Genomic DNA, 21,086 nt, shown 5'->3' with positions numbered 1-21,086 from the left:
CAAAAGGAAACTCTGTACCCATTAAGCTGGAACTCCCATTCTTCCCTCCACTTAGTGCCTGGAAACCACTAATCTGCTTTCTGTCTCTGTGTATTTGCCTTTTCTGGATATTTCATATAAATGGATTCATACAATATTTAGCATTTTTCCTCTGGCTTATTTCAGTAAGCATAATGTTATCAAGATTTCATCCAATGTTGTATCATGCGTCAGTACTTCATTCATAATACTCTGTTATATGCCTATACCACATTTTATTCATCTGATGATGGACAGTGGTTAATTCCACCTTTTGTCTATTGTGAACAGTGCTGCTTTGAACATTCATATGCAAGTTTTTGTCTGAACACCTGTTTTCCATTTTGGGGGGTATATACCTAGAAGTGGAATTGCTAGGTCATGTGGTATTTCTATGTTTTAACTTATTGAGGAACCATCAAACAGTTTGTCTCAGTTTACATTCCCTCCAGCAATGTAGGAGGGTTCCAATTTCTCCACATTTTGCCAACATATTATTTTCTGCTTTTTTTTTTTTTTTAATTATAGTCATCCTAGAAGGTGTGGAGTGATATGTCATTCTGCTTTTGACTCACGTTTTCCTAACGACTATTGATGTGGAACATTGTTAGCTATTTGTATATATTCTTCGGAGAAATGTCTATTCAAGTGTTTTGCCTGTTTTTAAATTGTGTTGTTTTTATTTTTGTTGTTGAGTTGTAAGAGTTCTTTATACAATCTGGATACTAGACCCTTATTAGATATGTGATTTGCATATACTTTTCTATGGGTTGTTATTTCACTCTCTTGATAGTATCCTTCAATGCACAAAATTTTTAATGTTGATGAAATCCAATTTATCTCTTTCTTTTGTTGTTTGTGCTTTTGCTGTCTTAGTTAAGAAACCATTGCCAAGTCCAAGGTCATGGAAATTTACCCCATGTTCTCTCCTAAGAGTTTTACAGTTGTTGCTCTTATAGTTAGGTCTTTGATCCATTTTGAGATATTTTTTGTATGTGGCATGAGGTAAGGGTTCAACATCATTCTTTCACATGTGGCTATCCAGTTGACCCTGTACTATTTGTAGAAGAAACTATCATCATATCATTTTATCCATAGTACTCCAGTATGTTTCTCTAAAATATAGGACCATTTTTTCAGATATCCACAGTACTATTATCACACTTAAAAAATGTCAACCACATTTCCTTAATGTCAGCAAATATCTAGACTGTAGACTGTCTCAAAAATTTTAGCAGCATTTAAAAAAAAATCACTACCAGATAAGTTGCATCCATTGCAATTTGTTGGTATATCTTTTTAAATGTTTTAAAATCTACAGATTTCCCCTCCATCTCTCTTTATCCTTCTTGATATGTATTTGTTGAAGCAAATGGGCCATTTACCCTGTGGAGTTTTTTATTCTAGGTTTTGTTGATTATATCCCCATGATGTAACATGTTCCTCAGTCCTCTGAATTTCCTGTAAATTGGTAACTGGAAGTAGAGGCTTGATCAGATTTAGTTTTGGGTTTTTGTTTTGTTTAGTTTTTTTGTTTTTGGCAAGACTACTCCTGAGGTGATGTTGTGTTATTCTAATCAAGAAGCAAATCATAACTGGTTCTTTCTTTTTTTTTTTTTTTTTAATGTTAGCAGTCACTGATCATCAGTGCCTAAATCCACTAGTTTATTAGAGGTTGTGAAATAATGATATTCTAATTCTATTATGTCTTCTTCGCTTATTAGATGGAATATTTTTTTCTCGTGAAGAGAAGTTTTACCTCTTTTATTATTTAATCACTGTGGTAAAACTTGTATAAGAAAGGAAGTGTAAATTCTTCATTCTTTCCCTTTATCTACCAGTCTCAATATAAGAAGTTGGTTCCTCATTTTCTTCAAACAGTGCCAATTATATTCTTTTTTTTTTTTTTTTTTGCGGTACGCGGTCCTCTCACTGCTGTGGCCTCTCCCGTTGCCGAGCACAGGCTCCGGACGCGCAGGCTCAGCGGCCATGGCACATGGGCCCAGCCGCTCCGCGGCATGTGGGATCCTCCCGGATGGGGGCACGAACCCGTGGGACTCTCAACCACTGCGCCACCAGGGAAACCCCCCAATTATATTCTTTTTAAGGGGTGTCTTTATTAATGCATTTAGTTCAGCATATTTAATGTGTTTCAAGATATTGCAGTTCTTATTCTTACCGATGCTCAAATTATCCCATCTTTGGCCAGTGAGACCTCTTAAAGTTGATTCCTCAGTCCTTTCTAACATGATATTGTGGTCTTTGATAGCTTCCTGGCTCTCATATATGGTAATTTTACAACTCTTACTGGGTTGGAACGAGGTCTATTGTGGCATTTTCAAATTTCCTTACAAAAGCTCCTGATCAGTCTCCACCGGTACTCTGGAGAAGATTGGAGGGTTTCATTACCCTTTGTAAAATCATAAGAAGAGGGGCTTCCCTGGTGGCGCAGTGGTTGAGAGTCCGCCTGCCGATGCAGGGGACGCGGGTTCGTGCCCCAGTCCGGGAAGATCCCACGTGCCGCGGAGCGGCTGGGCCCGTGAGCCATGGCGGCTGAGCCTGCGCGTCTGGAGCCTGTGCTCCATAACGGGAGAGGACACAACAGTGAGAGGCCCGCGTACCGCAAAAAAAAAAAAAAAAAAAAAAAAAAATCATAAGAAGATAAATCAGAACAGACATTAGAAACTCATTGAGGAAACTCATTTCATGAGTTTTTATTGTTTCAACCAGACATGCAGAAAAAAAAGGGAACATTATTTCTGCCCAAAGATCTTACAGCCTGGTGGGGTATCTTTTAGGACCTGGTGACATGGTGCTGAGGTTAGGAACGTACATTTGGACAAAGCCAAAACCACGAATGTGATTTCATTATGGGCCCATTTAAGTTCTGTTTCTAGTGTCAAATCAGAGATTGATTGCTAGTCATCTAAATTATTGTCACAAAAAGATGACTTTTGTGGCAGACTTTTTGAAGAAGAGGGAGAAATGTATGGAAATGGATGTGTTTCTCTAAACCTAGAAAATGAATGTAAAAGCAAATGGATAGCTTTTCCTCTTCTAGTCTCTACTCCTCCATTAACTAAGGGAGATGTTCATTTTCTGCCTATTTTATAAAGTTGCTGAGTACTGTAATGAGTTTATATTTCTAGAGAACTTGGAGCTTTGGGGATGAAAAGTGCTAAATTAGGGCTTATTGTTTATTGAATTTATTTGATATGTCCAGCCTCCTGGGAACATTTGCTGAAGTTAATTAAAAGCAGATAGTCCTCACTCTGACAGCTTACAGTGCCACTTACAAGCCAATAACATAAACAGTGTGCACTTGAATTGTTCTGACTTGGGATTGCCTAGACAACCACAGCTCTTTCAGGCAGGGGAATGATGCTACTTTTATAGGAAAGTTGAGTTTGACCATTGGATAAAAACACGGATATTCTCAACTACATCTGTGCCACCTAACTGCCCTCATTTAAAACAAATACTTAGAATATGAAGATTTTCCTAGTTTTCCAGCTATAATTTTCAGGTTGGAACATTAAAAATAATCTTTCCTTTCTTTCATTTTGGGAAAAAATTAAGATAAAAATTTATGTTTTATATATCGTTTTATGGTCACTTTTTCTTTGCAGGAAGGGCATTCCAAAGCAGCCAGGTGGGACACCTTATGCTTTCTTAACTCATTGGAAGCCGTGAAGTGTAATGATAATAATGGCATGTTTGCTTCCTTTGCCAGTTGGTGATGGAGTTTTGTGGTGCTGGCTCTGTCACTGACCTGATCAAGAACACGAAAGGTAACACGTTGAAGGAAGAGTGGATTGCGTACATCTGCAGGGAGATCTTACGAGTAAGTGACAACACGGGAGACCTTGGGAGGTGTTGAACTTTGCACTGACCTTCCACTAATTTGTAAACGTGTTGGAAACCTCCTTAGAGCTTTATTCTGACCGTGATGGTGGCAGTGGTAGTGTGTTGTGGTCTGCTGTAATGGAAGTGAGAGCCATTCTGCATAGGCGTGTGCACTGTCATTTGGAGGGTTAATTGGGTGATTTCTCTTAACCTGGGATTCATTTCCTATGGGGTTTCCAATTGGAAATCTGATTTTGGATCACAGAGATAGTGTCCCACTTAGGAAATGGATTGTTTAGGGATATTTTGATCACTCATTTGAGTTTTCCATTTGTGAAAGTTTATAACTAATTTAAGGCTTGTGTGACTTTAGCCATTTTAGTACATATAACCTAGTTTAATTGATTTTACCTTAAAAAAATTCTCTGAGACAATATCTAAAACCAGTCAAGACAGTGGACAAGAATGTGCCCATTTGCCCAGTTTTGCCCACAAATCCCACAATCAGACAATCTAGACAATAGTGTCATGTATTTGCTGAGTTCACTTCAGGGAGAAGGAGGTAATTGGTCATATTTTAGTTTGTTCAGATTAGTTTAATTATCTCTTGCTACTAATAAGGAGGCTATTATATGTCCACTGAGCATTCTTACTAGGTCTGCTTGGAAGCTATTTATTTACTTATTTATTTACTCTGCCTTCTTAGTATAAGGGAACAAAAGGTAAAACGGTTTGCATGATGTGTCCAAGATATGCCTTTGAGAGACAGATTATGTGCTGGGGAAGAAAGGAAAGGAGGGAGGGAGGAAGGCATTAAAAAACTATGTGTATCCCTTTAATTCAACCCACATTAGGAAAAAAAACCAAATAGAAAATGAAATTTTAAAATGATAACACTTGTATTAGCATAAAAATTCAAATACTTAAAAATAAATGTACAGAAACATGTGAGTGATTTCTACACTGGAAACTACAAAATATTACAGACAAATTAAAGAAGACATTAATAAATAGAGGTGTATATACTATTTCATGAATTAGAACGCTCAATATTATAATGATGTTATTTCTCCCTAATCTGATCCTTGCTATCATTAAACTGCCTATCAAAATCCTTCTAGGTACATTTGTCGATCTTGACAAGCTGATTTTTAAAACATTGTATGGAAATACAAAAGGCCAAGAATAGCCAAGGCAATTTTGAGGAACAAAGCTGAAGTATTTATGCTGCCAGTTACCAGGACTTATTATAAAGCTGCTAAGTAATTTAAACAGAGTGGTATTGTCACAAGAATAGACAATGGCCAATGAAACAGAATGGAGAGTCCATGAACAGACCCACTCATATGGACACCTGATTTATGACAAAAGCAGTGCTGCAACACGAGGGAAAGGGTCTTTTAATCAGTAGATAGTGCTTGATCAGTTGAATATCCATATAAAAACATGAAGTTTATACCTGCTTTATATCATATTTAAAAATTAATTCCAGGTGGATTATGGTTATAACTACAAAAGATATAAAAAAATAAAGCTCTTAAGAGAAAATATAGGATAATACCTCCATGGTTTGGAGAAGGCAAAAAGATTTCTCAGAGCACAGAACAAAATTTGAGGGAAAAACAATGAGGTATGCTTGCTGAACTCCTTCAAGTCTGACATGTATCTCCAAGTATTGACGTGCCATTGTGTGAAGTTAATTTGGATTTCTGATGTAGAATTTTACTCATTCAGGAAAGCATGACAGATTATTTAGTTATCCAGACCACCCCATGGATGCCAAGAATCTACTGAGTCTCCTGGCTGGTTCTGCCCACTCTGGCTTTCTGCGTTCCTGGGTAACCCTACTGGGATCAGTCATGTGATCTCCAGGGTTCAAAAAGCAGCAAGGATGTTTCACCCCATGAGTATTTCTCAATAGCTGGTTTTAAAATGTGTGAAAACATGTTTTCTTCCTTCTTCCAATATGTTCTCCCAAATGATAATACTGGTATTTGAGATATAGTGACTCATTGGAAGGGACATTTGATCACCCAAAGGTCCCTAGCCGCAAGATGTTTCAGAGAAGACCCTCCATGCATTTTATGATCTCATTAAATACAACCTTTGGGGCTTCCCTGGTGGCGCAGTGGTTGGGAGTCCGCCTGCTGATGCAGGGGACACGGGTTCATGCCCCAGTCCGGGAGGATCCCACATGCCGCAGAGTGGCTGGGCCTGCGCATCCGAAGCCTGTGCTCCGCAGCGGGAGAGGCCACAGCAGTGAGAGGCCCGCATACCGCGGAAAAAAAAAAAAATACAACCTTTGGCTCACTTATGTGCTGTGGTATCTGCTTCCAACCACTTTGATGGTAAAAGAAGGAAATGGATCTTCAGTCCCTCTTTTAAGGATTCATGGAGTGGTAATATGCTGTGAAAACTATACATTTTAATATATTTGATGCCTACCTCAAGCCAAATCGACTAGATAAAAAGGTAATTTTATAAGACCCAAACTAGTGCCTCAAACTGTCCTGTCTCGTGGTTTATGTTTCCTGATATTCCTAAACACAAACATGGATCTTTTGGGGCATTCATATTCTCATACTGAATTTTCTCAACAAAAGGGGATTCAGATATCTAGTTCTTTTTTTTCTCTTTGTTTCAACTTCATCTTTCATACCATGGTTTTGTTATTGTGGAGAAAAAATTAAAACTACAGAAAATCATAAAGAAAAAACAACAACACTTGGGTATCCAATACCTTGAATTAACAAGTGTTAGCATAACATGATTTACTTCAGTACTCCATTTTTAGATTCTTTTAGATTACAGTTTATCTGAGAAACATGAGACCACCTTAGAACAAGTCTGTAGGTTTTTGAACCCACACCACACACACACAAAAAAAACACCAAATCAGAGAAATTGATGGAGAAATGGAACACAATCAGGTTGAGATGTCACTGAATAATTATTTCATATAATGAGCACAGAGTCACAAATATAAAGCACTAAAAATGACAGTGATGAACATTAACAAAGGAAATAGAAGTTGCTGTTTTCCTTTTTTAATGTGAGACATTGGCTAAAGCCAATGGGAAATTTCTTGGCTGGTCTGAGTAATATTTTATTGTGCTTAATTCAAATTGTATAATCACTTTTAAATTCAAAAACTGCACAAAAAGAGTGGAGGCTTCAGTTAAATCAGATTTCTGTACAGACTCTGTAGATATTGCTGTTACCAACTGGCAAATACAGGTGGTCCTCACTATTCACAGTACTGTTAGCTGAAACCTGTGCATGTTGAAACTGTGTCATGGCCTGTGTGGTTCCTTGTTACCCGAGATAAAAGCTGATATGCAAGCGTTTCATTTAACACCGTACCAGGTGTTGCAATGACCACCTGTATATTTCAGTTTATATTGATCATTGCCTGAAGTTTAGAACAAACAAACATTGTGTTCCATTTAGAATTATGACCACATGAAAGATATAAATAAAATAATGAAAGTATCTCTGGATGAGTTTAAATTTTTCGGATCATTAACATCCAAAATGATTTTTTACATCTGGATTTATATTCCTATCAACGCTTCTCAACTCTCCTTCATTCCAGGGGCTGAGTCACCTGCACCAGCATAAAGTGATTCATCGAGATATTAAAGGGCAAAATGTCTTGCTGACTGAAAATGCAGAAGTTAAACTAGGTAAGAACAGAATCCAGTGAGCCTAGGAATTGCAGAAAATGATAGGATTGTTTCAGCTGTTTTTTTTTTTTTTAATAATGTAAATTTGTCGCTGTGGATTTGGAGGTCATTGTACCTAGAATAGAAAGGAAAATGTTTCTTTGGCTATTTAAAAAAAAAAAAACATTTTCTAGGGCTTCCCTGGTGGCGCAGTGGTTGAGGGTCCACCTGCCGATGCAGGGGACGCGGGTTCGTGCCCCGGTCCGGGAGGATCCCACATGCCGCGGAGCCGCTGGGCCCGTGAGCCATGGCCGCTGAGCCTGCGCTTCCGGAGCCTGTGCTCCGCGGCGGGAGAGGCCGCGACAGTGCGAGTCCCGCGTACCGCAAAAAAAAAAAAAAAGAAAAAGAAAAACATTTTCTAAAAGCTCTTTGAGGAGTGAATTGGTATACAATATGGTAAGCAGATCCATGTGCTTAATCGATGTGTAGAAACAATTGAGTTTGTTTTTTAAGCAAAGACCCTTTAGATTAGAAGTGACTGACCTTGGAATGGTTTCCCCTATCTTACAGTTTGTTTATATTGTTGCTGCTATAACAATGATGAAATTTTTTTAATTAAAAATATCCACAGTTAGACATTCATTATTTAGAAAAATGAATTCCTACTATATTCCCATATGTTTTAAGTTATATTTACATCGATTTCATTATTATCTAGGGCACCTGTACAAAGTGGATGCTCAATATTCTACTTCACGTGCATACTAATTATCCCACTTTCATCTGCAGAGTTATCAGTGAGGGAACCCTTTTCTCTGATCTATTAGAGCCCTTCCCACAATAAGTCTGGGATTATCCAGATAAGGTACAGAATCCCCACACACATTTGACTACTTGATGTATATGAGTAAGAGCATAGATTGACAAATACTCTGTAGGATATACAATTTGTTTCCTACCAAAGAATCACTGTCCATATGATTGTTCATTTTCAAAGAGATTTAAATGTCTCCTATGGTTATATCCCAAACACGTGCTCTTGCCTTTTTGTTAAAATATACAATTTCCATTTTTTTCTTAGTTAGAATTTGGGGCCAAACTTTCATCTCATGAATATTCCCTTTTAAAACAAAAGCATACATTAGGTAGGGAAAGCAGTTATATATGTACTGACTACATAAGCTATCCTCAGAATATTCACTCATCACTAACAGTTACTTGTTGAGAGAATATTATATGCCAGGTCCTGTACAAAATGCTTTTAGGTAGATGATTTCACTTAAACATCAGAGCGACACCATGTGAATCTCATCATCCTCATTTCATGGATTTGGAAAATGAAGCTCAAAGAGGTTGATCTAGTAGCCCTAGGTTGCATCACTAGTAAGTGTCAGAAATGAGATGCAAATTTAGGCAGTCTGACTCCAGAAACTTAGCTGTTAACTACTTTCTTTGCATCCTCTAAATACTATCCTTTATGGCCCAAGCTTGACTTTTATTTAACACCTCTTTTTGGCCCCCCATGTAGCACTGATGTAACCAGATATAACCCCCGTGCTTTTCTCATTGGTACGCTTTATCCATTTATACATGAAGATTAAAAGTATACATTCACTAGAGATTATCATACTAACTGAAGTAAGTCAGACAGAGAAGGACAAATATCGTATGATATCACTTATATGTGGGATCTAAAAACATGATACAAATGAACTTATTTACAAAACAGAAACAGACTCACAGACATAGAAAAAAATTTATGGTTATCAAAGGGGAAGGGTTGGGGGAACAGATAAATTAAGAGGTTGGGATTAACATATACACACTACTACATATAAAATAGATAATCAGCAAGGACCTACTGTATAGCACAAGGAACTCTATTCAATACTCTGTAATAATCTATATGGGAAAAGAATCTGAAAAAGGATAGATATATGTATAACTGAATCACTTTGCTGTACACCTGAAACTAACACAACACTGTAAATCAACTATACTCCAATATAAAATAAAAACTTTTTTAAAAATATATACATTCACAATAGTGAAAAGGAAGAAGCAACCTGAGTGTCCAACAGATGAATGGATAAACAAAATGTGGCACCTACATACAATAGACTATTATTTGGTCTTCAAAAATTCAGAAGGAGGGGCTTCCCTGGTGGTGCAGTGGTTGGGAGTCTGCCTGCCGGTGCAGGAGACACGGGTTCGTGCCCCGGTCCGGGAGGATCCCGCATGCCACGGAGCGGCTGGGCCCGTGAGCCATGGCCGCTGGGCCTGCGCGTCCGGAGCCTGTGCTCCGCAACGGGAGAGGCCACAGCAGTGAGAGGCCCGTGTACCGCAAAAAAAAAAAAAAAAAATTCAGAAGGAGATTCTGATGCGTGCTGCAACATGCATTAACCTTGAGGATATTATGTTAGGTGAAATAATCTAGTCTCCAAAAGACTAATACTGTATGATTCCACTTATATGATGTATCTGTAGTAGTCAGATCCATAGAGACATAAAGTAGAATGGTGCTTTCGGGGGGCCAGGGGCCCGGCGGGGTGGGGAGGGGAGGAGAAAGAGAAGTTAATGTTTAATGGCTACAGAGTTTCAATTGAGGAAGATGAAAAAGTTCTGGAGTTGGATGGTGGTTATAGTTGCACAACAATGTAAATGTACTTAATACCACAAAACGGTCCACTAGAAAGTTGTTAAAATAGTAAATTTTATGTTATGTATATTTTACCACAGTAAAAAAAAATACACATTCATTTTATCACTGTGTAAGACCTTAGATGATAGACTTTATTCGTTTGTCTTCCCATAACTAGTGGACTTTGGAGTCAGTGCCCAGCTCGATCGAACAGTGGGCAGGAGGAATACCTTCATCGGGACGCCCTACTGGATGGCTCCGGAAGTTATTGCCTGTGACGAAAACCCAGATGCCACATATGATTTCAAGGTATGACTTCTTACTTCTTCATTACGTTTCGAAGCATGCCTAACACCTTACCCTAAGACTGGTAGAGAATTCTCTCATGGCTTTGGGCTTGTGATTTGTATAATCCAAAGGGAGAACTAAAAAACATTACTTGAGTTTAAAATTAGAAGACATCCAAGTGAGAATCTTTGTAATGAACTCATCCATCATATCTGATTGCCTGTTGGTAAAAAATGTTTAAACCATTTTCTGTATTCTTTTGAACTTCTCTTGCTTCTTATTAGAAAACATTTCTATTTTGGTTATAGTTTAGATTTTTGGCAAAGTATATATATTCTGAGAGCTTTTCATGTTAAAAGAAACCAAGATATGAGTTTGTTTTTGGGGATCATCTTTTTCTGATTAAGAATAATCATATTTACTCATTTCTACATTGCTCAAAGTTTAATTATTAGAGTTTCTTTTCAATGAGAGAGAACCAAATGGGATGTTGGTAGCTACTATATGGTGTTTCTGTAGCCTGTTGCAGTGTTTCATAGAAATCTGACTTATGGCTTGATACTTTGTACCATAAACTAGAAATTTGCTAATAAATTCAAAACAGTGTTTAAGTAGAGAGGTGGAAGTTGTCCCCTTCTCCAAGAAGCCCTCCTCTTTTCCATTCTGTTAGGCAATAATCAAACATAATTTGTGTTTACTATCCCATCGATAGCTGCAATGTCAGGTGACATTGTTGTTGTGAATTACAGCTGAAAGTTGAGACCTTAAGGTTGGAGGTAAATGAGATGTAGGAACTGTGGGTGTTCAGATTATCCAGTAGACAGAGAGACACCCTGTGGTCTCTGTGTAGATCACAGGACAACCTTGGGGAAAACCTGATAGTCATTTCATAGGTGAATGGACCTTTTTTTCTATTATTTGAGGTAACATTGGTTTATAACATAAGTTTCATGTATACATTATAATTCAACTTCTGTATACTCTACAGCGTGCTCACCACCAGAAGTCTTGTTTCCCTCCATCACCATACAATTGATCCCTTTTCCCCATTTTGTGCCCCCTTTCCGCCCTGGTAACCACCAATCTGTTCTCTGTAACTATGTGTTCATTTTTGTTTTGTTTGTTCATTTCTTTCTTTTTTTCTTAAATTTTTTTTATTGAGGTATAGTTGATTTACAATGCTGTCAATCTCTACTGTGCAGCAAAGAGACTCAGTTATACATACATACACATTCTTTTTTATATTCTTTTCCATTATGGTTTATCACAGGTAATGGAATATAGTTCCCTGTGCTATACAGTAGGACCTTAGTGTTTATCCATTCTAAATGTAATAGTTTGCATCTACCACCCCCAAACTCCCAGTCCATCCCTCTCCCTCCCCTCTCCCCCAGCCTTGGCAACCACAAGTCTGTTCTCTATGTCTAGGAGTCTGCTTCTGTTTTGTAGATAGGTGCATTTGTGCCTTATTTTAGGTTCCACATATAAGTGATATCATATGATATTTGTCTTTCTCTTTCTGACTTACTTCACTTAGTATGATAATCTCATGTTGCATCCATGTTGCTACAAATGGCCTTATTTTGTTCTTTTTTATGATTGAGTAGTATTCCATTGTATATATGTACCACATCTTTATCCATTCATCTATTGGTGGACATTTAGGTTGTTTCCATGTTTTTGCTATTGTGAACAGTGCTGCTATCAATATAGGGGTACATGTATCTTTTTAGTTTTTAACATCTTTATTGGAGTATAATTGTTTTACAATGGTGTGTTAGTTTCTGCTGTATAACAAAGTGAATCAGAAGCTGGGACGAAGTGAGAGAGTGTCATGGACATATATACACTACCAAATGTAAAATAGATAGCTAGTGGGAAGCAGCCACACAGCACAGGGAGATCAGCTCCATGCCTTGTGCCCACCTAGAGGGTGGAATAGGGAGGGTGGGAGGGAGACACGAGAGGGAGGAGATATGGGATATATGTTTATGTTCATTTATTTCTTATATTCCACATATGAGTGAAATCATACAGTATTTGTCTTTCTCCATTTGACTTATTTCACTTACCATAATAGCCTCAAGGTCCATCCATGTTGTCACAAATGGGAAGAGTTCATCTTTTAATGGCTGAGTAGTATTCCATTATGTGTGTGTGTGTGTGTGTGTATATATATATATATATATATCACATATATATATATCACATCTTCTTTATATCACATATATATATCACATCTTCTTTATATCACATATATATATATATACATATATATATATATATATGTATATCACATCTTCTTTATCCATTTATCCATTGATGGGCACTAGGTTATTTCCATACCTTGGCTATTGTAAATATTACTGCAGTGCATATATCTTTTCAAATTAGTGTTTTCATATTCTTTGGCTAGATACTCAGAAGTGGAATAGCTGGATCATATGGTATTTCTAGTCTTAATCTTCTAAGGATCTCCCTACCGTTTTCCATAGTTACTGCACCAGTTTACATTCTCACCAACAGTCTACAAGGGTTCCCTTTTCTCCTCATACTCTCCAACTCTTTGTTATTTCTTGTTTTTGATAATAGTTGTTCTAACAAGTGTGAGGTGATATCTCATTGTGGTTTTGATTTGCAATTCCCTAATAATTAGTGATGTTGAACATCTTTTCATGTGTCTGTTGGTCATCTGTATGTCTTCCTTGGAAAAAATATCTATCATCTCCTCTGCCCATTTTTTCAATTAGATTGTTTGGGGGTTTTTGGTTGTTGAGTTGTATGAGGTTTTTGTTGTTGTTTTTTTGCGGTATGCGGGCCTCTCACTGTTGTGGCCTCTCCCGTTGCGGAGCACAGGCTCCGGACGTGCAGGCTCAGCGGCCATGGCTCACGGGGTCAGCCACTCCACAGCATGTGGGATCTTCGTGGACCGGGGCATGAACCCGTGTCCCCTGCATCGGCAGGCAGACTCTCAACCACTGTGCCACCAGGGAAGCCCCAGTTGTATGAGTTTTTAATATTTTGGATATTAACCTTTTGTAGGATATATGACTTACAAATATCTTCTTCTATTCAGTAGGTTGCCTTTTTGATTTATTGATGGTTTCCTTTGCTGTGCAGAAGCTTTTTAGTGTGATGTGGTCCCACTTGTTTATTTTTGCTTTTGTTGCCCTTGCCTGAGGAGACATATTCAAAAAGATATTGCTAAGGCTGATGTCAAAGAGTGTACCACCTATGTTTTCTTCTAGGAGTTTTATGGTTTCAGGTCTTATATTCAAATCTTTAATCCATTTTAAGTTAATTTTTCTGTACTATGTAAAATGGCAGTCTAGTTTCATTCTTTTGCATGTGGCTGTCCAGTTTTCCCACCACATTTATTGATGAAACTTTCCTTTATCCATTGTATGTTCTTGGCTCCTTTGTCTTAATTAGTTGTCTGTATGTGTGGAGGGCTCTCCGTTCTGTTCCATTGATCTGTGTGTCTGTTTTTATGCCAATACTCTGCAGTTTTGATCACTATAGGTTTGTAGTATAATTTAAAATCAGGGAATATGATAACCCCAGCTTTGTTCTTTTTTCCTCAGGATTGCTTTTCAGGATCTTTTGTGGTTCCATACAAATTTTAGAATTTTTTATTCTGTTTCTGTAAAAAATGTCACTGGGATTTTGACAAGGATTATATTGAATCTGTAGATTACTTTAGGTATATGGACATTTTAACAGTGTTAATACCTCCAATCCATGAGCACAGAGTCATTTTCTATTTCTTTGTGTCTTCTTCAATTTCTTGAAACAATGTCTTATGGTTTTCAGTAACAGTTTTCACCTCCTTGGTTAAATTTATTCCTGGATATTTTATTCTTTTTGTTGCAATTGTAAATGAGATTTTCTTAATTTCTCTTTCTGCTAGTTTATTAGTGTATCAAAACACAATAGATTTTTGTATATTTATTTTGCAACTTCACTGTATTCGTTTATTATTTCTAACAGTTCCTTTAGTAGTGTCTTTAGGATTTTCTATGTGTAAAATTAATAGAAAACCAATGTCATCTGCAAATAGTGATAGTTTTACTTCTTCCTTTCCAATTTGGATGCATTTTATTTCTTTTTCTTGCCTATCTGCTCTGGCTAGGACTTCCAATACTACGCTGACTAAGAGTGTAAGAGTGGTGAGTGGGCATCCTTGTCTTGTTCCTGATTTTAGAGGGCTAGCTTTCAGGTCTTGACCACTGAGTATATTAGCTGTGGGTTTGTCATAGATGGTCTTTGTTATGTTGAGGTACGTTCCTTCTATATTCATTTTATTGAGTTTTTTTTTTTTTTTAACACAAATGGATGTTGAATCTTGTCAGATATTTTCCTTTCATCTATTAAGATGATCATATGATTTTTATCCTTCAGTTTGTTGATATGGTGTATCACATTGATTCCAGATGTTGACCCTTCCTTGCATCCCTGGAATAAATCCCACTTGATCCTTTTAATGTGTTGTTGTTTTGGTTTGTTAATACTTTGTTGAGGATTCTTGCATCTATGTTCATCAGAGATATTGGCCTGTAGTTTTCTTATTTTGTCTGGTTTTGGTATCAGGGTAATGTTGCCCTCGTCAAATGAATTAGGAAGTGTTCTAGCCTCTTCAGTTTTTTGGAAGAGTTTGAGAAGTTTAGGTATGACATCTTTGAATGCTTCATCAGTGAAGCCTCGTGGTCCTGAACTTTTGTTTGGGGAGATGTTTTTGATTACTGTTTCAATCTCTTTACTAGTGATTGGTCTACTCAAATTTTTTATTTCTTCGTGATTCAGTCTTGGAAGGGTGTATGCTTCTAAGAATTTATCTATTTCTTCTAGACTGTCCAATTTGTTGGCGTATAGCTGTTCATAGTAGTCTCATGATTCTTTGTATTTCTGTGGTATCTGTTGTAAGAGAAATGAACTTCTCTTTCATTTCTGGTTTTATTTATTTGAGCCTTCTCTCTTATTTTCTTCGTGAATCTAGCTAAAGGTTTGTCAGTTTTATCTTTTCAAGAACATAGGCGAATGGAGTTTTCTTTCTTTCTTTTTTTTTTAAAACGTTTTTATTGGAGTATAATTGCTTTACAATCGTGTGTTAATTTCTGCTTTATAACGAAGTGCATCAGTTATACATATACATATATCCCCATATCTCCTCCTTCTTGCGTCTCCCTCCCACCTTCCCTATCCCACCCCTCTAGGTGGTCACAGAGCACCAAGCTAATCTCCCTGTGCTATGTGGCTGCTTCCCACTAGCTATCTATTTTACATTTGGTAGTATATGTAAGTCCATGCCACTCTCTCACTTCATCCCAGCTTACCCTTCCCCCTCCCTGTGTCTTCAAGTCCATTCTCTAGTAGGTCTGTGTCTTTATTCCCGTCTTGCCCCTAGGTTCTTCATGACCCTTTTTTTTTTCTTAAGATTCCATATATATGTGTTAGCATACGGTATTTGTTTTCCTCTTTCTGACTTACTTTTCTCTGTAGGTGCATGGACTTTTCACCAAAGTACTTTAATGATCACCTTGAAACACCCTCATCTTACAGCTGTGGAAACTGAGGTCCAAGACCTTTGCAAGTGCACACCTCGTTAGTGATCTTGTCAGAGACTTGATCCCACATCTCCCACTCTCTGTTGAGAGCTCTTTCCAATATATTACCCTGCCTCTCTCTGATGCAATCCTATATAAATATCCAATTTACCAACAAAACAGCCTCTGAAGAGTATATTTGGAGAATTCCTCTATTAAAGAACATTTTTAGTTCTCCACATGTGGGGTTATTATGGAAATCAGGTCACAAAGATGCAGACATTGCAATGTCTTTGGGACCCAGTGTCTCAGGGCATTGACAAAATTATTTGCTTCTTTGGAGAAATGCAAGCTTGAAGGTCTAAAAACAAAATAATCTCCTGTAAATTTCCTCCTTCTTTCAGAGTTAGTCACTGTAATAACCTGACACCAATCTGTCTGAAAACAGCTGCCAAGTTAAAAATTAATCTCCTGCCAAAGTAAATGTCATTTATTTAAACTGCTAATGATAAGCACATTTGAATAATTTGATTTGCAAATCCCTTCAGAGGAGCCACTACAAAATATATGTCCCAGACCAGATACGTGTATCGTAATTGGCTATAAGCAATTCTTCAAACAACAGTTATACCTAACAAGTGCTAACTAGTCTACATCTGGGCCACAGATATTTTAGACTGCTTTATAACATACCACGGAGAATCAGAGTGTTTCAAACTTTCAACCTTAGCTTAGCCTTTTAAGTATTTTGGCGGGCTCTAGTATATAGGGGACTTTTGTTCTGTGGCATAAAATTGATCCCTGTGGGACTTCCCTGGCAGTCCAGTGGTTAAGACTCTGCACTTCAAATGCAGGGGGGTGTGAATTCGATCCCTGGTTGGGGAACTAAGATCTCACATGCCATGCGGCACGGCCAAAAATATAAAATATATATATATATAAAAATAGATCCCTGTGATGTAGTTGTTTTCAGTAGAGTAACTAGAAGAGGACTTCCTCTGGTGAAGCCAAAGCTTGGAATTAAAGTGGTATCTTAAACCTCTTTGTTCAGATTAGGACTAAGAAATACAGTTTGGGGTCAGTGAAAAAATTTTTGATACTAACGCATAACCCTAGGTGTGGACAAAGCCTGATGTGTGAATAACCACAGGGGGCATCATGCTGCACAGGGTGATTTCAGAGGTGCTGGAAGCCCTTGTGATTAGGAAAGTATCCTGAGACATTAATAAGTTGAAAATTAATTTCTGTGCCTTTTATTAAAAAATAAAGAATCCTGATGAGAGAACAGATTCAAGTCTATCAGCCATTTTCCACCTTAGTACGAGTTAGTTTTTTAGGATTGTCATAAATGCAGGTTGTACAAGAGGAAGAAGAAGTCATGGCAAAAATATGAGCTTCACTGATCACTTGTCCTGGGAGCATGACAAAAGGGTAGATTAGGAAGACCAAGCAGAAAGGAAGATTTGGGGGTTCTTTGAAGATTCATTTTAACTACTTTGTAGTTTTACTGTGGATCAGAGAAGAAGCTATACTTTCATCTTTCTACTTCTTCTTTGGCATCAGATCCTATACTTTTTTCTGTTCACTATTCTTAGGAATGTAGCCTGTCACCAGGAGACAGCTTGACAATATACTGACTTTCAAAACCCTTTATTCATTCACTCAGCGTATATTTATTGAATACCCACTATGCAAAAGGAATTAGCCAAGCTCTATCTGTATGTGCAGTTTTCATCTAGAAAGTCCATTTGCGACCCCGTCAAAGTTAAATGGTTTGCTACTGTGTGTTTGGTTGTCCATTTGAGCCAGAGTGTATCCCAGCCTCAGAAACTGATGTCAGCGTTTTGGGCTCTCACGTGCTGTCGATACTTTCAGCCTAGAGGGCACGTTTAGAATAAAAGATGACTCGAAGGCCACTGGGCTTTGTTAGGTTTTCTATCACAAAAGCCCTTTCTTTAAAATAAAGACAAAATGCAAAAGAGTATAGTTTGGTTTTATTACAAATATTTGATTATTTCTTAATTATTTATTATTTTATTTGTCTACAATGTCTTTAGAAACTGCTATAATTTTTTTAAAAAAACTGGAGAAATTCAATAAAATAAGAGCCTCTGTGGAAAGTAGTCTGAAGAGCTCATGCTTTTTTTTGCAATCTGGTTTTGTCTGATAATCTACGGGGCACAGTAAGTAACTGACTGAAAATAACCCCTATCCTAAGGAGGAGTGCCGGAATCTCATTTGCCTGGTGTGTTCACTTTCCCGTAGAGGCCCTTCCTTTCTTGTTTTCAGAAAATCTGCCAAAACACTTCAAGCAAAAGGAAAGGTTTCATTCTCCTGATAAGTACGTGGGGCAATAATGAAAGCTTTCTCATTTCATAATAAGCATTCAAAAGACTTGAAATTAATAAAACTGTTCAAAATTCCTAGGCTGTTAAAATTGTTATTTTTTTAAACTTGAATTTCATTTCAGTTGGATGGGATTTGCCAAGTATTTTGTAGTCCTGTGTATTTATTGCTTTAACAGAACCACTCACTAAAGAAAGTTCTCCGTGGCCAAAAGCCCATTCATAGGGAACTGGCTGAATAAAGACTGGCACATCTGTCCACTGGAATATTACGCAGCCATCTGAACAATGAGGTAGTGTATATGTTGAAGTTGGGCAGATCCCAAGATACAGTGTTAGGTACACAAAGCAACTTACAGTATAGTACACATAATAGACTCTTATTCTCCCCTACCCCATGGATAAATGGCATGTGGATGGAGAACTTAAACTTTTTATTTTCTGTCCTGTTCTAATTTTTTACACCATAAATGGTCATGCTTTCATAGTGGTTTAGTCAAGTAAAGGAAGTACAGTGACATGGCATATCCCCTCAACCCCACCACCCATCCTCTGGCCTGATCTGTGCTAATATCATTTGTTATTCACCTAAACTCTGTTTATGAGACTGTGCACACAGGTGCGATGGACCATTTAAAGTCATAGGTGTCTCCTGCAGGGTTTGGGTCAGTATTGTGCTCTGGCTGTAGAGCAAATACTCATTCTCCAGTGTTATGGGTAATCGGCTTTACTCATGCAGAATGAAAAGAGCCCCTGTAGGTAAGAGGCTCGGCTGGAGATAACGTGAGCAACCTGACTAGTCAGGGGGGCATCACCAAGATGTATGTGGGGTGTCACGTAAGAGCATGATACTCACATCGCAGAACGAGGTCTACCTCTCAAATGAGACCTGGCCTCTGTCTACTGAAATTTCAGCAAAGGTCTCATGCCCACGCGGTAAGAAAGAAGGATGATACACACACCGTTATTATTATGAGCGGAAACAAACTTCTATTAAACAGATTTCTCATGCTCCATGTTCACACCCACGTACACAGCATTCCTTAGTCAGACATATCACCACCTCTTCTGGGCTCCAGGCTGATCCCCACGTGAAGAGAATAAGCTATTCTTCCAGTATTTTCCCTCTGGTCAGATAACAAATGTAGTTGAACAAGGGACTCGGTGGGAAATGGGATTATGAATAACTACTCGTGCCTGATTATCCTCAGTCACCCTGAACTCACCACCCTGGTTCTGTTTATATATAATGTAGTATATAAGTGTACGGCCTAGGGAATAAGTCCGCGTTTTGAAGTTGAACAGGACTGGTTTAAAATATAGACTTCATCTCCTTGCACTCTATTCCTTCAGGGAAGTTATTTAACCTTTCTGAGTCTCTGTGGGAATGACGATTGTATATTACAACGTTATATTAGAATAAAGGGAGCTAACATATGTAAAGGAATTAATTCAATGCCTATTTGGTAAGTACTCAGTATACGATAGTTAATATTTGTGTTTATGTGTCATGTGAAGGTACTGCCATTTGGAGCCATTTTGACCTAAAAAAACCCCCAGCAGTATCATAGGATTTGAACTGCCTGTTTGCATTATACACCTCTAATTGTCTGCTTACATTGAGCCAGAATCTGTTTCTCTGTAACTTCTATCTCTAGATTAAGGTGCTGCCCTTAGGGACCCATACAATAAATTCAATTTCCTTTTTCCAGCTGCAACATTTCCAAAAAGTGAATAAAGAATAAATTACATGACAAAAGACTAATTTCTGGTCTTGGTAAAATGGCTGATCTCTTGGTCTTGGTAAATTAAAACTTGGTAGAATCCACTGCACCGGTTATGCCTGGTATGAAGCTATTGTCTGTCAACTCTAGACCACCTTGCTACCCTCTGCTGTGGGATGATGGGGCCAGGATTCAGCTAACCCCATTTCTGCTTGTCCCTCTGGGTAGACTGCAAGGCTGGAGAAGGAAGGACACGCCCTTTCCTGTTTGCTTCCCCTGAACTTCCTGTTTGCTCCTGCATCCTCCCAGCAACTTCTTTGAGTACCAGGGCTCCTTGTCAGCTTACCTGACTCAAGTTTGCTGGTTGAACTGCCAGTCAGTGATAACTGGACCTCAGGATCTGTCTGTGCCACTATTTGTTAAATACCCACTATAGACACTGCGTTGTGTTATGAACTTTGCAGATATTATCTTACTGAATTCTCGATGAACCCTGCAAGATAGGTGTTCTCTTTGGGCTACAGGTGAGGAGATGGGTTCAGAGGAGTCGAGGGGCTCGCCCCCGCTCTGCTGGCTGCGCAGCATGTGTTCTTTCTGCCTCTTGGCGCACGCTGGGGCTCTGCTTCTGCCCTTGCCTCTCCTTCCTTGTATGGCTGAGCACAAGGAAGTGTTATTTTCTTCAAAAAGTGAAGTGTTCTTTTCTTCACTTGTTGAGCAGCCTAGCCCCAAGCGGAATGCTCTATCATTACGTTCAAGTTGCCTTCGTGCCATCTGGCCCCTCACCAGCCAGAAGTTGCGTGCTTGCCTCTGCCTTCTCGGAGGCACTAGAATTTGTCTCTGTTCTGTTTGTAATGCACACAGGACTGGGCTATTAATCATGCCACAGGCCAGGCTGCACAGCACCTCTAGAATAATGAATTACCCAGCTCCTGCCAAAATGAGTCCCACCACGGCCACGAAGGAAACTTATCTCTCCCTGACTCTCTCCTCATCTTGTTCCTCCCACTTCCCTCTCT

The 21,086-nt window shown here is 38.3% G+C and overlaps 1 protein-coding gene across 7 annotated transcripts in view; it reads left to right on the top strand.

The window, feature by feature from the left end:
- Nucleotides 1-21,086, top strand: part of TNIK (TRAF2 and NCK interacting kinase) — a 423,010-nt gene that overhangs the window by 276,764 nt on the left and 125,160 nt on the right. For all 7 annotated transcript variants that reach the window (XM_067738026.1, XM_067738024.1, XM_067738023.1 and 4 more), the window contains exons 5-7: nt 3,752-3,862; nt 7,460-7,550; nt 10,349-10,479. In XM_067738026.1, coding sequence (XP_067594127.1) covers nt 3,752-3,862; nt 7,460-7,550; nt 10,349-10,479 — 333 coding nt within the window. The remainder of the gene's footprint in view (nt 1-3,751; nt 3,863-7,459; nt 7,551-10,348; nt 10,480-21,086) is intronic.

The sequence above is a fragment of the Pseudorca crassidens genome, chromosome 5 (assembly GCF_039906515.1).
Source record: "Pseudorca crassidens isolate mPseCra1 chromosome 5, mPseCra1.hap1, whole genome shotgun sequence".
Taxonomy (NCBI): domain Eukaryota; kingdom Metazoa; phylum Chordata; class Mammalia; order Artiodactyla; family Delphinidae; genus Pseudorca; species Pseudorca crassidens.
Note: the sequence above shows the minus strand (reverse complement) of the source record. Positions and strands in the feature narration are given on the sequence as shown.